The sequence below is a fragment of the Nicotiana tabacum genome, chromosome 17 (assembly GCF_000715075.1).
Source record: "Nicotiana tabacum cultivar K326 chromosome 17, ASM71507v2, whole genome shotgun sequence".
NCBI classification, from domain to species: domain Eukaryota; kingdom Viridiplantae; phylum Streptophyta; class Magnoliopsida; order Solanales; family Solanaceae; genus Nicotiana; species Nicotiana tabacum.
This window is the reverse complement of record NC_134096.1, coordinates 33,842,136-33,857,510: the sequence shown is the minus strand read 5'-3', so window position 1 is coordinate 33,857,510 and position 15,375 is coordinate 33,842,136. Positions and strand designations below refer to the sequence as shown.

The 15,375-nt window shown below is 36.6% G+C and overlaps 1 protein-coding gene across 6 annotated transcripts; it reads left to right on the top strand.

Moving 5' to 3' along the window:
* The first annotated feature begins 1,413 nt into the window (after nucleotides 1-1,413).
* Nucleotides 1,414-14,577, top strand: LOC107813794 (uncharacterized). 6 transcript variants are annotated; one of them, XR_012701119.1, is made up of 10 exons: nucleotides 1,438-1,831; nucleotides 1,925-2,060; nucleotides 2,619-3,913; nucleotides 4,345-5,843; nucleotides 5,954-5,992; nucleotides 7,717-7,847; nucleotides 7,941-7,996; nucleotides 8,085-8,710; nucleotides 11,166-11,278; nucleotides 14,098-14,577. XR_012701119.1 is itself a non-coding variant. In XM_075234182.1 (10 exons), the coding sequence occupies exons 1-10, from the start codon at nucleotides 1,760-1,762 to the stop codon at nucleotides 14,107-14,109; spliced, it is 4,113 nt and encodes a 1,370-aa protein (XP_075090283.1). In that variant the 5' UTR covers nucleotides 1,438-1,759; the 3' UTR covers nucleotides 14,110-14,253. The 6 variants fall into 6 exon arrangements, 3 of the variants coding, with proteins under 3 accessions (XP_075090281.1, XP_075090282.1, XP_075090283.1); XR_012701117.1 differs by adding an exon at nucleotides 13,178-13,463 and having other exon boundaries at nucleotides 7,941-8,710; XM_075234182.1 differs by adding an exon at nucleotides 13,418-13,463 and having other exon boundaries at nucleotides 7,941-8,710; nucleotides 14,098-14,253.
* The last annotated feature ends 798 nt before the right edge of the window (nucleotides 14,578-15,375 follow it).

Sequence of the window (15,375 nt, the reverse complement as noted above, 5' to 3'; positions counted from 1 at the left end):
TGAAAGGAAGAATCAGAGGATTCATAGAGATTGTAACATTTATATTGTTTTAAATAAAATACTACGGTTGTTGCAATATTTTTCGGTCTCGATTATTTTCTTGACGCAAATTTATTGTCTATAATATCATCAAAGTATAGTTTATTTTTTGACTAAAGTTTTTTTCATGTTAATTTTCCTAATATTCTAAGCTTTAAAATCAACTAAAGTTTTATTTATTAATTATTTTGTATAATATTTCACAACTACACTCAATAATTATTTCAACCTGCAAACATCATACACGAGACAAATAAAAATATATTCTATATGAGTAGAACTTACTTAATAATTGTAAAATATCATACAATCAATGCTTATTTTTCTATTAACGTTTGCAAATTCGAAGCAATGCGGATGAAACAATAGAAGTTAAAATGTATTTTTATTAACATTTGCATTAATTATTTTTCTTTCTTTCTAAAAACATTCCAGCAAATGACAACTTTCTATATTTTTTCTATATATTAAGTTATTTATTGTAATTTATTAACTCGACAATAGTCATTTTTAAAGTTTATATTAATTATCATTTATCATTTTTTTCGTAGGAGCTATAGGTCAATCTCTTTGTTTACCCGTAGAACGGTATAATTGAATTTATATATAGTTTATAGACAAGTGAATCGATTTGATCCCAAAATGATAAATAAATTAAACAAGAATGTAAGACTTAGCATTGAAATCGAAATAAGACAACAAAAATTCTGGTTCCGGGAGCATACCTTTTGCTTCGGACTTGATTGCCATTTGCCTTGCTTTTTATCTACTTTCGGCCTCACGTGTCACTTTATTATGTGAGAATTTAATATGAACATATTTTACCCTATACACTCTTCATTCCTAATGCTAAGACCAAAAAACTCAAATTTTCAATTTGTATTATTTGATAAATTATCGTGATAATTTTTTTTTTACTTGTTTGTTTTGATAGTTAACAAAATTTTTCTATAAGATATTCTTTGAGGATTTCCATAAAGTAGGATTTCACTATTTATTTAGCTAGGCGGGGCGATGACTAATGTTTCGTATGTCATTTTTGATGGTCCGGAAAAAAAAATTAGCGATCCGGACCCATGCGGAAGGCGTGAGCTTATGTTACGTCCTACTATATTTATTGACACGATAGAGACCATTCTAAAAATTGTTTTAACTTGTATGCACACACTTATAATGAATATGTAATGAATTTTTACATTATTAGATCACCTCATCTTGGTGATATTCTAAATGAGATCAATATTCATAGTATATCTTATTTTTATTTTATAATTCAAACGCATTATTCAAAACTAATTTTAAAACTATAACACACACCTAAAACTAATAGTTGTACAAATATTCATGACTTTGGTTTAGATTTTTTTCTTTTTTAAACTCATGTTTAATCAAAAACCATAATTCATACTTGTCGTCCGAGTTGAACAGCACTGGAAACGGCGTTAGGCGGCGGACCCGGTTCGATATACGCTGTCTGCGTGACTGATAAAACCCGAAGGGGCGAAGATATGCCGAGGGTCCGGTTCTCAAGTTTTCTAACTGTTTAAGAATTCGAAAATAGGGTTTAGCCTAGGGGTTCTAACTTCTTAGTGAGCTGTATTGGCGGTTGAGTGAACCTTTTCAATGCTAGGGTTCAACTGTGGGATTTATGCAAGCAGTAATGCCTAGTCTCCGTGCGAATGCGTAAATTTCCCGAAAGTAAAGATTTTAAGGTTTTTATATGTACGAATCAACATCAATGGCGGATGATGTAATGATAAAAGAAGAGCTTACAAATCCCTGCTGTATATCTGTAAGCATTTCGATTTAGGGTTTCTATTGGCTTAACATTCAATTTTTCTTTTGTTTCTTTAGTTTTTGGTTGATTTTTGCACTGTGTTTGCAGTGGAAAGAGAAGTACAGTAAACTGAAAGACGGCTACGCAAAGCTTGAAGATAGGAGAAATGCGCTTCGTAAAGGTCTCTCCATTTACGAGGAACAAGTTTTGAAGATGCAATCTGAAAATCTCTCTCTCAGGAAAGGTATTTTTACTTTTTTTACTTTGGATTCACCCTTTAGTTTCTGAAAATGAGTATTAATTTTAAATTAGAAGCACAGAGAAATTTATAGGTTACAAAACAAAAGGAAGTAAAGGAATAGTTTGACGGTAGAACTTACTCGCACATGGTCTTTACACCAAACTAGTGAAGGTAATGTGTACTTCATACACTGATTTACCACTTAAACGTGGTAAAATGATATGCATGCTCACTTTAATTTTTAACTGCTTTGTTTGGTTTGGTGTAAACATCGGTGCACGTAAATATTTACCTAGTTTGACTATACCGAGCTGCTTGGTGAACCTCCCAATAGCTTAAGTGGTTTTTGATTTTTGAAATCGTAGTAGCAAGTTTTGAGTTTATCTTCTGTCTGATGGTTAGTATGTTAGGAGTTCTCTTTAAGCTTATCTAATTTTAAGCATACTCTCTCTGGTCTTGTTTAGCTTTGCTAGTGAGGTTGTTCCCCTTGTTGATTACATGCTCTGTTTCTTGTCATTGACAGACATTGACTTGCTGCTGTATTTTGTTCTTTTTTTCCAGCTGTTGAGGATGAGAAACTTAGGGCAAACAATGAAAAGGAGGAAAAAGTAAAGGAATCTGCTTTAAGGGTTTCTTTAGAGAGTGAAATTGCTGGGTTGAAGAATGAGATTCTTTCCTTGAAGCATCAATTGGTGGCTAATGGTGGAGGTAGAGAAATTAGAGAGCTTAAGGAGCATCTCTCTGAGAGGGAAAGCAAGGTAAACGAGCTGAAGGTGCTTGTCGATAAAGAAAGAGTGAGAGCAGAGTCAGAGAAGAAGAAGACTGAGTTGGAGAGGAAAAAGGTGGACGAGTTGAGGACAAAATTGAAGGTTGAGAAAACAAAGGCTGATGAAGAAAGGAGACTTGCTGATGTTGAAAGAAAAAGAACCGAAGGAAATAGACTTAATTTGGAAAATCTGACGAAGGAAGCTGAACAAGTGAAATCAAAGTTAGCTTCAGTGACTTTGGAATTTGAAGATGCTAAGAAGCAGCTGGAGGCAGAAAGAGAAAACACATCTAAAGAGAGAAAACGTGTAGATACAGCAGTGGCGAAGGCTGCTGATCAAAAGAAGATTGCAGAAACCAACCGCAAGATGGCCATGGATGAAAAGAGCCGTGCTACTGATCTATATCGTCAGCTGGAACAGGATAGACAAAAGATTGATAATTTGAAGAAGGAGATTGGTGAACTCATGGCATATGGTAAAACGGTTAACATCATACCCCGTAAAGGGACGACTCTAGGAACTGCTCAATTCTCACCTGAGCTTGGTCCAAAGGCAGTGGAGAGAGATGTTACTATGGTAGATGTAATTGTGAATTCCGATGCAGCCCAAAAAAGGCTCCAGGAAATGGAACAAAAGGTGGCGATTGAGAAAAACCGTGTTAAATCAGAAATGAAAAAAGTGGAAAAGCAAAGAAAGGCTGCAGAAGCGTATAAAAAGAAGGCATCAGAAGAAAAAAATCGTGCTGATCAGCTTTCTGAAGAGGTCAAAAATTACAGAAAGAGGGTCGAAGAACTGCAGAAAGAAATTGAAAAGCTAAGTTTTGCAAGGTATTCTGTTGATTGTCCTCTTCGTGCACATGATAGTAGTGTGCATGTTGAAACTGCTAAAGTTAAGCTGTTGCAAAAGCAGTTGAAGCTTGAAAAGATGCTGGTAAAGCATGCTAAAAAAGTAGCTAAGTTCGAAAAAACCCGTAACTATATACTGCAGCAGAATCTAGTTAGCTTAAAGCAGGAGCTTGTTCACTTCTCGAGACGTCTAAACATACTGGACGGTTGCTTCTTTCAAGGTGATGAGCATGCCCTTGAAAAGGTTTGTTTCTCTTGTTCTTGGCATTGTTGAAGCTCTTATATAGTAAGGAAGGTGTTTTCGATTAAGTTTTCTCAAGAAACCTTGGGGAAGTTTGTATTTTACTTGGAAATTTTCTACCAAAACTGGAGTTGGTAAGAACAGAAACTGTGACTGTTTGAACAATTAGTTTAACATTTTCAAGAATTTGTTGAGCTTCATTAACATTGACTATTTTTGAGGTCATGCACAATCTTGCAGAATGTTTGGCAGAATCTTGAAAATAGTATGTGATATGTTCAGAAAGATCACTCGTATTTACCTGCCCCATTTTCAGATAAACACCCATTTAATTTATATTTGGTTTGTCTTTATTCCTTTTCCCCCCCTCTAATTAAATGGATGCAAACTCTATTTCGATGGTCTCTTAATGATATGATCTTCATGCTTTGCAGGTTTGCAGCTTCAACTTGAAAAGCAATTATTCTAGTTTGGTAGCTTCTGACACGCACTGTCATTTTGGAAATGATTCCGTGCAATTAGCTGCTGTTGGGTCTGATTTGTCCAAGCAAAAGATAGAATGTAATGTACCTTCGCTTCCGATATCTGGAGTGAACAACCCTGTATCATTATCAGGTATTAACTCTAAATTGGAGCCTTTACTTAGAGGTTCCAGCAAAAAAGTGTTACAGAGTTCTGCCATGAATTCCAGTTCGGCATCATTTTCTGATGGGCTATTGGTGGGCTCACAGGACAGATGTGCTTCCATCACAACATCAGCTAAATCAGCTGAAGAAAAATTGGACGTAGAACTGACCATATCCAGTTTGCCTGGAGATGCAAGAAAAAAGTGCATTGAGAATGTTGTAGCAATTGCTGACAGTAATGTCAAGAGTCCTATCAGTTGTATTTCTACTGAGAGGAGAGGTCCACATTATAAGAGGATGAGGAGATCCATTGATGCCATTGAATCTAATGGAATCTTAAATTCCAGGGGTAACAAGTGGCAAAGGCAGCTTTCAGAGAAAACCTCTCTACATGATGGTAAGTTTAATAGTAGAACAGATGGACCTGCTGTTGAGAAAAAGCATTTGGTAGCTGAAATGCAACACGATACGTGCAGCGAGCATTTTATATCTCGCAAGAAAAGAAGAACATCCTGTGAACTAGGCCTGCATCCTTCAAACAAGAATAGTGTGGCAAAGACAAAGTTTGACAGCTGTGGTGTCCAATCTGATGTCTGCACACATCCATCTCCAACTGTCTATAGCCTTCCAGAAACTGCCCAGGATTGGAAGGATGGGAAAGATGATGACCTGGGATATATTGATGAACTTGTCCGTGGTGATTATATGAAGCTTCTCAATTTGGATAGTGATACTGATGAAGAGTCTTATTGTCTAGCAATTGAAATGCCTTTATCACCTACACTTCCTGAGATTCAGTGCCATAGCAGTGAGGCACTTGAATCGATTAGCTCACCTTTATATCAGGGATTCTCAAATGCAATGGGGACTCTGGTTTCATCAGACAGTTTAGATGTCATCAATGTGGAAATCAATTCTAACCAGTTAAAACATTGTACCTTGGATCCTTCAGATAATTCATCATTTTCCAAGAAAAGAGATCATGTTGATTCATCTAAGAGATTAAACCTTGACACAGCTTGTAAGTTATTCTGCAGTTCCTATGCAAATGCATCAGCATTGTGCAGATCAGATTTAGCTGCTCCTGCAAGTGAGGGGTTGCAGATTCCATTGGAAAGGAGAGTGGTCTCATTATGGGATAGTTTTGCCAAGTATTGTGTCATCTTTTCAAATAACAACGCCGAAAATAGCATTTCCAGTATTTACCGTGCTACCAGCAGTTGTCTTGCTCAGTGCTCTGCATCATCAGATCCTTCTCTTAGGAGTATTTTGGTCACTCTTTTGAAACTTGAAGATATCTCAAACAAGTAAGCTAGCTATTCTATTGTTGTATATTCGTCCTCCTAGTTGGGTTTCATGCTTACTTTGCATTGGACATACCAAAATCATCCACCCATACTTTTTTTTTTTGGATCAGGGATATCCACCTATACTTTGTTCTTCAGATATCAATATGGTATAAGCAAAGTCTCTATGCTTAAAGTTATACTTCCATTTTCTTTCATATGTTTACAAGAGCATGTTTGGAAAGCCACCATGTAATTGGATTTGGGTGTAATTACACACTTTTGGACCGTTAGTATGGCCGAGTAATTAATTAGGTGTAATTGACAGGGAGCAATTACACTCCCCAATTTTCGAAAGAGGCGGAATTTGTTGGTAATTACGTGTAATAACAAGGCAGCTTTTCAAATTGTCTATTATCTTCTTTTCCAAAATATTTTACTCTTTTTGCAGTCATTCTCTTTGCTTCAAATATATGAGAAAGACTTGTAAAAACAATTTCATGTTCTACTTGCTTATTTTTCTATTAAGGGACAGCCCAACGCACAAAGCATACATCATTCACGCAGGGACCGCGGAAGGGTCGCACCCCAAGGGGTGTGATGTAGACAACAATCTACCCTAATGCAATTATTAGTAGCTGCTTCCACGGCTCGAACCCGTGACCAATAAGTCACAAGGAGACAACTTTATCGTTGCTTCAAGGCTCCCCTTCCTTGCTTAGTTTTCTATTCATTGACATAAATACTAATTATAGAAAAATACTTTATGTCTGCCCTTTGTTATTTAGAAAATACAAGTAGTCATGAATTTCATATTATATTCACATGGGTAGGGATATCAATTATTCTTTATGATATTAGTTACCAGTTTATAATTATTAGTTACATTTAAAAAATGTGTATTCTGAATACCTAGTAATAATATGCCACACATTAAAATTTATTTACTTGTTCAACTAAAAAGTTTATTTTAATTTTTATTGTTAACATTTATTAATATAAAAAATGTCTTAACTATGTAATTGCACTTGTGCAACCAAACAAACCGGTCTTGGTAATTACTAGGCTGTTATACAATGATTTCCACACACCCTAAGAGTTTAAAAGGTAGGATTTAGCCCAAAGCCTACAATTATCAGAGAGAAGATAAAAAATGATCTAGCCTAAGGTCACATGGCCATGAATAAAGTTGTCAAATATATGTCGCTTGACAGACTGAATTTCAAATGTGTGTCAATGGTTACAGCCGTATGTTTTATGCTTGTGCCAAATTTGATAGTCATGTTTACTTCATGGTAGTGGGATATCCCAAAATCATGTGCTTTTCTCCAGGAAGAAGTACCTTGCAACTGTGTATATATTTTGTTCTTGTAATATGATGCAATGATGTTACTCTTGTCAAATTTTACTTCCAACTATTACAAAGAAATTAGAAGACTAGCTCACATCTCGGAGTACTTGACCTCAATTGTATCATATTATTACCTCTCATATGAATAATGGATGGACAGTACTAACTTTTTCTAGTCAACTTCCGATATCGGAGTATATGTCAAAGCTTATTCTGTATGCTTGAACTGCAACCTCTTCGATATTTCTAAGTCATATAATCTATTCTGTTTTCTTTTGTAGCTGCCTTATTTCGTTTTGCAATCTGGAGTGTCTACATTTTTAAAGTTGTTTGCATGGATTTAAGATGCTTCGAGCCAGCATTTGATTGTCATTCTTAGGCACGTACAATGCCCTTAATTTATGTGCATTATTCTTGTCCTTTGTCCGTCTCAAGTGTTATTCCGATGCTTCATTAGCATAGAAATGGGTTCAAATGTGAATGAATATGTTGATTTTGAAACAAGAGCTAACATTTTATCTTCTTTCTTGCCACTTTTTCCAGGGAGAAGACCTGTGTCTTCTTTTCACTCTTACTGCTCTACATTTCTGATACTGCAACGAGAGCCTTTGGAGATGATTGGGAGAGGGACCTGACCCTTTTTGTGAATTCTGTTGCTCAGCACATATATACAGGTTTCTGGCCTCATTATTTATTTGCGTTAAGATGTTTCCTGAAAAGCTTACTTTGTATATACTAAGCCTACTTTTAATTTTCCATATTTGCAGAACTCTCACATGAAGATACAAGAAGGATATTTGTGGAATATTGCAACTTTTATGATGTACTTTCTCTTATGGAGGATTTTCTTTTGCATGATAAATTGTTGGTGCCTGCTGTAAGTTCTGATTCAAAGCTTGCAACCAATTCAGGAATCAATCTTATTTTGGATGGCCATAGTGTAAGCTTGTGCAAGCAAACAGCTCCTACTCAGTTGTTGCTAATTGGAGGCATTTTGCTAGCATCAGTATGTTCCGCGGTTGACCATGTTGGTTTTGTTTGTGAGGCTTCCTGCAACATCTTAAGGATGCGGAGGTCTGATGCTCTAAACATTCTTCATATATTTGCCTATCTATGTGGTTCTAAATACTTTATCCTCAAAGAGTATGGTTTGGCTATGACTGTGGTGAAGTCATTGGTGATGCTTATTCACAAGAATAGATTATCTCCTGATCCTCTTTCCTGTATAGGATCTTCGGTTGAGTCATTGTCTAAGATTTGTTCCGGTAGTAAATGCCCGTTTTCAGAGGGTGCAGCTACCATGGATATTGTTGCATCATCCCTCTTGGATAGTCTTAACAGTTATGCTTGCTCTGCTGTGGGGTCGGATTTGATGGAGTCATTGAACTCATCAAGACGCAGAGTCAAATGTGATGGAAGGAAAACTGATGAATCCTCAGATGACGTAGATTTAGTCCAGTGGGCCTTTGTTATTTCTGAGAATTCATGCCAGTTAACTGATACCCTTGCACTTGTGGAGCTTGTTGCAGGTTTCATGGTATGGTTTTTACTTATTTTACTCGTTTACTCTATAATCTTGTGAACTTCTGTCCTCTTTGCTGTTTCTCTCTATTTCTTTCTTGTTCCAGGTGCAAAAAAAAGTGTGGATATTTGAGTGCTATTATAGGACGTTGGAACATAAAGTGGATCATACTTTTTACTTAAGTGAATGGCATCGTTCTACTGCAGGAAATAGTGTCTTTTCCTTCATAAGTAAAAGAGTTCTGGCTGAAAATATTATCAATAATTAGTGACTTATCCCAAAACAAAATCTTATCAAAAGGTAGTGAGAAGTACTTTCGCGTACTATCGGTTTTTTCGTGGTTTGTCGACTCTTTAATAAAATAATTTTTCTCTATCTAGAAAAACATAATTTCGAATAGTACTGTTCTTTTTATTGTGAGGAGAAGCTTGTAGAAAGGTTATTCAAATGACTAGTGTGTTAAAGATAGTTAATAAAAGGTCCTAATGCATGGCCTTAGATATTTGTTGCACTTTCAGTGCCTAATGATAGGCAGTTGTGTGATGTTGTAGTACGCTGCAGCATTTTTGTGCATTATTGTAGAATGCTTCAGCATTTTGCACGTCATTTTCCATCATTTTCTAGCATCCATATTTAGGAACTCCACTTGCAAGGGGAGAGCCAAAATCTATTTGTTGATCATTCAGTAGTGGATGCTGATTTCTTACTAGTAATAGATGCTCCATTTCTTATAGTTGCAGATGGAAAAGGAGTAATGCTTTAGCTTAACAATCCAATTAATCATTGATGCCTTAATTTGCTAGTGCTGGATATGCAATATGAACAGTCTGTAGCTCAAATGAGAAGCGCTTGAACATTTGATTATTCTTGCGCACAAATTGGTCCGAATTTACAGCCTAGTTATATTTTCTGCAGAGAGCTCTCGTACAAACGTTAGTTACCATCCTTTGTTAATTGCTTTAGAGAGTTTTTGTTATTTTTTTAATTTTTAATTTATAAAAAAGGTAGAGCTACTTTTAGACATTTTAATATGAAAGCATTTAGCAAACAACTTGGGACCTAGCTTCATAGATCACGTTCAAACCTTTATGAGCATTGTTTTTCCAAACCTCAAGAGGTTCTACATGCAGTTCAGACACTTCTGCTGAACAGGTCTCCTTAGATTTAGTTTTGACTTTGGATCTTGTTTGATATTGGTGCATAGTGTGCTGTGGCCACATTTCTTCTGCTGGTGTTGCATTTGTTTTCCTTTGACGCGTAGTTTTCCAGAGCTGCTCTGAGCTTCAGTAAATTATGGCATTTAATCCAGGAATGGAGATGATTAATGTGGTTATTGAAATGGTCTGTATGACCTCAAGATATAGATCGGGAATAAAGTGTGGGAGGGGAACGGGGTCTGCTTAGTCAAGAGTTCTAAAACGGGAAATATCCAATATTTGTGTTTGTTTGAGAGGATGGGACTGGATAATGGGCAGCATCCGGGATTATGAACCTCTTCTTGGTATAATTTTATCCATCCTCTCATGGGATAAAAGGGGTGCTTTTACTCCTATGCATACTTTTCTCTTTCCTCCCCTCATGCAATCAAACCCACTAACCCCTCCTCCGATCCTCTCGCCTGTCTACCAAACCCCCCTCCATGCTTCGCCACCTGTTATCCCTGTACCTGCCATTTGTCTTTGTTCAGTATATTTGTTGCTTTTAATTCTTTTTCTCTGATTTTGTTATAGGTTATTTGATTCATTTAGGTCAAAGATTCCTTTGGCACAAAGTTTGAATTCACTCCGATTCCTATTAACCCAAAATGAGATGCAAATGCATTTACTTAAAAATGTGGTGCTGTTACATAACAGACCCTTATTTTGGCCAAAAACAAAAACTCCTGGACTTTATGTTTGCAGAAGGATGGAAAAGAGAAAGAAAATACAAATGGATTTCATTTAGGAATGGTAAAAGTGTGTTAATGTGAGTCTTATTAGAAATTACACCCTTTAATTGGAAGGGAGGACTAATATTTCTTTTCAGTTAGTTCTTATGCAATTTATCTCTATGCATGGTATGTCGTTTATTTTGGGCTAGCAAGATGTACTTCTATATTGCAATGAATGGCTAGGTTGCATAGTTGCGAAATTCTCTCTGGTGATTCTATTCGTTTAGTAGACGTTTAGGAGAGCAATTGAAGTTAGTTAATGCCTACTACTACACCAAATTCTTAACTTTTGGAACTCCTAAATTGTTGTATTTGAATCTTCTTTAATGCTCACTCAATCTTGTGTTGGATTTTTTTCTCAATGGAGGATGTTATTGGAATATCTTTTTACTTTTAAAATAGAATCTGTGATAATTTGCTTGCTTAGTTCCTATTGGGCAATAAGGTGGGGGTTTGGGGTAGGGTATTACTTCCTACTTTTAGTTCATTCCTCAGAAGTTTTTGCCTAATTCTGTTTTTATTTTTTGATCTCTCAAGCAGAGCTGGGATTGGATGTTTGACAAAATTGCCTGTCCACTATTGGATTTATTGGACTATTGTACAACGGAGCACAATGCTGCTGCTATCACTACTCTTCTTGGCCAACTTGGAAGGTAATAATCTAAATATGGTTAAATTATTTTCAACATTTATTTTACTCATAGGGCTTAAATCTTAAATGGGGAAGTGTGAGAGCGAGCTCTATTGGCATTTTGATTGAAGAGATGGCCTGAGATGCATACTTTTATTTTCTGATCATATAGGATGGGATAATATTATCTTTTTGTTTCTATATCAAAGTCCCGAGGGAGGTTCTATGGAGGTGTTTGGAGTCTAAAGGTGTGCCTGTAACATACATTAGGGTGATTACGGACATATATGATGGAGCTAAGACACGAGTGAGGACAATGGAGGATACTCAGAACACTTCCTGGTTGTGCTGGGCTGCATCAGGGATTAGCCCTTATCCCGTTTTTATTTTCTGTGGCGATGGACGCATTGAAGTGACACATTCAAGGGAAGGTTCCATGGTGTGTGTTAATTGCAGATGATATAGTTCTGAATGATGAGACGGGGTGTGGTGTTAACAAGAGCCGGAGGTTTGGAGATGGACTCTTGAGTCTAAAAGTTTCAAGTTGAGTAGGACCAAGATATAGTACTTGGACTGCAAGTTTAGCGATGTTACCGAGAAAGCGGACATGGATGTGAGGCTTGATACACAAGTCATCCCCAGGAGAGAGAGTTTCAAGTATCTTCAGTCTATAATACAAGGTGATGTGGAGATTGACGAGTATGTCACGCATCGTATCGAAGTAGGGTGGATGAAGAGTAGGATCACTTTCGGTGTCTTGTGTGATAAGAATGTGCCACTGAAACTTAAGGATAAGTTCTACAATGTAGTGGTTAACCGACCATGTTGTACGGGGCAGAATGTTGGCCGGTCAAGAACTCGCATGTCCACAAAATGAAAATAGCTGAAATGAGGATGTTGAGATGGATGTGCGGGCATACCAGGTTGGATTGGATTAGGAATGACGTTATTTAGGATAAGGTGGGAGTGGCACCCTTGGAGGATAAGATGCGGGAGGCGAGGTTGAGATGGTTTCGGCATGTTAAGAGGAGAAGCACAAAAGGCCAGTTAGGAGGTGTGAGATAGGAGGTGTGAGTGGTTAACCTTGATGGGTATGAGGATGGTAGAGGTAGGCCAAAGAAGTTATTTGGGATAAGGTGGGAGTGGCCCCCTTGGAGGATAAGATGCCGGAGGTGAGGTTGAGATGGTTTCGGCATGTTAAGAGGAGAAGCACAAAAGGCCAATTAGGAGTTGTGAGAGGTTAACCTTGATGGGTATGAGGATGGGTAGAGGTAGGCCAAAGAAGTCTTTGAGATAGGTGATTAGACGGGATATGGCTAGACTGGAGCTTACTGAGGACATGACTCTTGATAGGAGGGTGTGAAGGTCGAGGATTAGGGTAGAAGGTTAGTAGGTAGTCGAGCGTTTCCCTTTGTCCGTCGGTTCCATAACATTAGTATTAGTTTGTTATCCCTTTATTCTTAGATTGCTATTACTATCGTTTAATTGCTACCTTGGCTTCGGTCCTCTTTTTATATTGTTGTTGTTTATACTTGTTGCCATTGCTTCTTTTTATCTTTTCTTTAGCCGAGAGTCTTTCGGAAATAGCCTCTGCCTTCCAAGGTAGGGGTAAGGCTGCGTACATCTCACTCTCCCCAAACCCCACTTGTGGGAATTCACATTTTTTTTTTGTTGTTGTTGCTTCCGTATCTTTGAAGCAACATATTATGAGGTAAGATATTTATGAACTTAACCATTGGCATTCCGTATAGGACAATATCATGATCCTATATTATATTTCTCTCTATCCTGAAGCTTTTTCAGTGCTCCACATTCAAGATTATAACTTGCATTGCTGATATTGGATGTTTTATGTTTTCCTTTGGACATTCAGAAAGCTTTTTGACCAGTTTATTCCCTCCGTACATGTATATGTTGGCAGTTTTATACTCTGGATGATCGAATTACATCTGCTCAGGGAGCCGAACGACCTCAAAATTGTTTCCCAACTGTTTCCCCATTGGTGGTCTATGCTATAACCCTTGTGCAAACATGAGCTATAATGGACATATCTATTGGCCTGATCTCTTTCGGACTGACAGTAAACTTACTATTTCATTGATTTGGTAAAAAGAATCTTGCATTAACTAGAGGCTCTTCTATGTTTATGTGTTGTCTACAGAGAAAGCTTTAAGGCATGGATACGGACATTAACAGGAAACATTGAAGTGAGAAAAAAATCTATATCTCTAGATATTTCATTAGATCATAGTGTTAAATATGATGGATTGAGAAAATTAGGTTTTTATTGCTTTGTAATCACCGTTTAAAATGAGTTAGATTTCTGAGGGGGAGTTTGGAAAAGTTATCTAGGCCTACAGAGATGAATGAGCAAATTCAGTCTTGCATTTGCCACAGATTATCAACTTCTTATCAGCAATATAAAAGATGAAATTTCACATAGTAGTTGGGTATCTGAATTTCCTTTGTAGTTTGTATGCATGATTTTGCAACCAGATTTTGGTATGAATTGATTTTTGGAATACTACAATTCACTTTCTGTTTGGGCACCTGAATATTTGGTTGGTTATTCTTTTAGATCTAGGCACCTTCTTTTAAGGTATGTAAAGGAGTAGATGCTAATCATCATTCATCAGTGAGTTTGATGAAATAAATTGAACCTTTGGATGGAGGGTTAGTTACTATGACCTCAAACCTTTTATCTCTTAATTGTATTTATATTTTGGTAGGTATCTCTTAATTGTATTTATATTATTATGGTTAAAATGGTGTTTCTACTTGGAATTTTTTTTGTTTATTCATTGCATGCTAACCAGCATTTTATATAAAAATCTCTTGCAGGTCTGGTCTTAATGCTTTTGGATGTGAAGATGTTAGGATTCAGAGATTAAGAAGCTCTTTATGTGCATTACTTTGCCAATGTGACTCCAAAAGAAGGGGTCTTCACCTTCAGTTCTCCATTGGTATTGCTTTAATTGGCTTAATTCCTCTCAGCTTTGAAGAACTTGCTGAAAGTAACATTGAAGTTGCATCACCTGCAAATCAATGTGATCCAATTGATTGCCTAAGAAAGTGGTTTGCTTCATTGAGCAGCGAGCAGCGGTTATTCATCAGGCATGTAGATGCTGCTGGTTTGACTAGTTACTGAACGGAAAATGTTCAGGGATGACGAACAAAATTTTGGGAGAGAGCTATAAATGAAAAATTGCCAGTTTCTGTCTTTATTGATGTAGATAATTTTCAGTTGGCGCATGGTATGTGAGTTGTAAAGAAATTTACAAAGGCAGTGTTTTGGTCAACCTTTGCCATTTGTTTTTCCAACAATCTGGTGTCATTTTTGCATTTGGATTTTACTGCGATTGTTGGATAATGCCCTTGTTCCCGTTATACATGGCTTACATTTCGGACAATGGTTGAACCGAGGAAGTTCATTTGCAACGCCAAAAATATCGTGTAGTAGTGGACTATTTCTGTTGCTCTCCACAACTTTCTGCTGTAATTTGCATAGAGTTGGTTTTTGTTTTGTTTGCTAAGCTGAACAAGCTGTTCTGCAGAGGAATTATGAAGTCAAATTAGATTAAAGAGACTGTAACCGAGGAATGGTGAAAATAATTTCCATTTTTTTTGGGTGGGGAGGTGGTGCGGAAAAGAGTAGGATATGTACAGCAAGTTTTGTGGACCTTCCATCTATATTTAAGGTCCAACATTTTATACTATATCATATGATTCATTTTACTGTGAAATTATAGGAAGTTTGTTGCACATTGGAAATCTCTATCATTTCTCTTAGAACTTGGCATCGACAAAAAGAAATATTTTGAAAAGAGTTTTTGAAGTTGCGTTAGAAAAGTATTTTCTGAAAGTTGAAGTTGTGTTTGGACATGTATTTTATTTGACGAAAATTTAAAATGTTGTTAGCGGAAGAAAAATCTTCACACAGTTTTTGGGAACTTGAAATTTTTTGAAATTATTATCCCGATCACATTTCATAAATAATGTTTTCAATTTTTTTTGAAAAAATGCAGCCAAAATCTTTGGTGAAACGGAAGCGTTCCAGTTCATTATGTAAGAATTTGATATTTGATTTTTGCATTTTATATAAAATAAACAGAAATAATA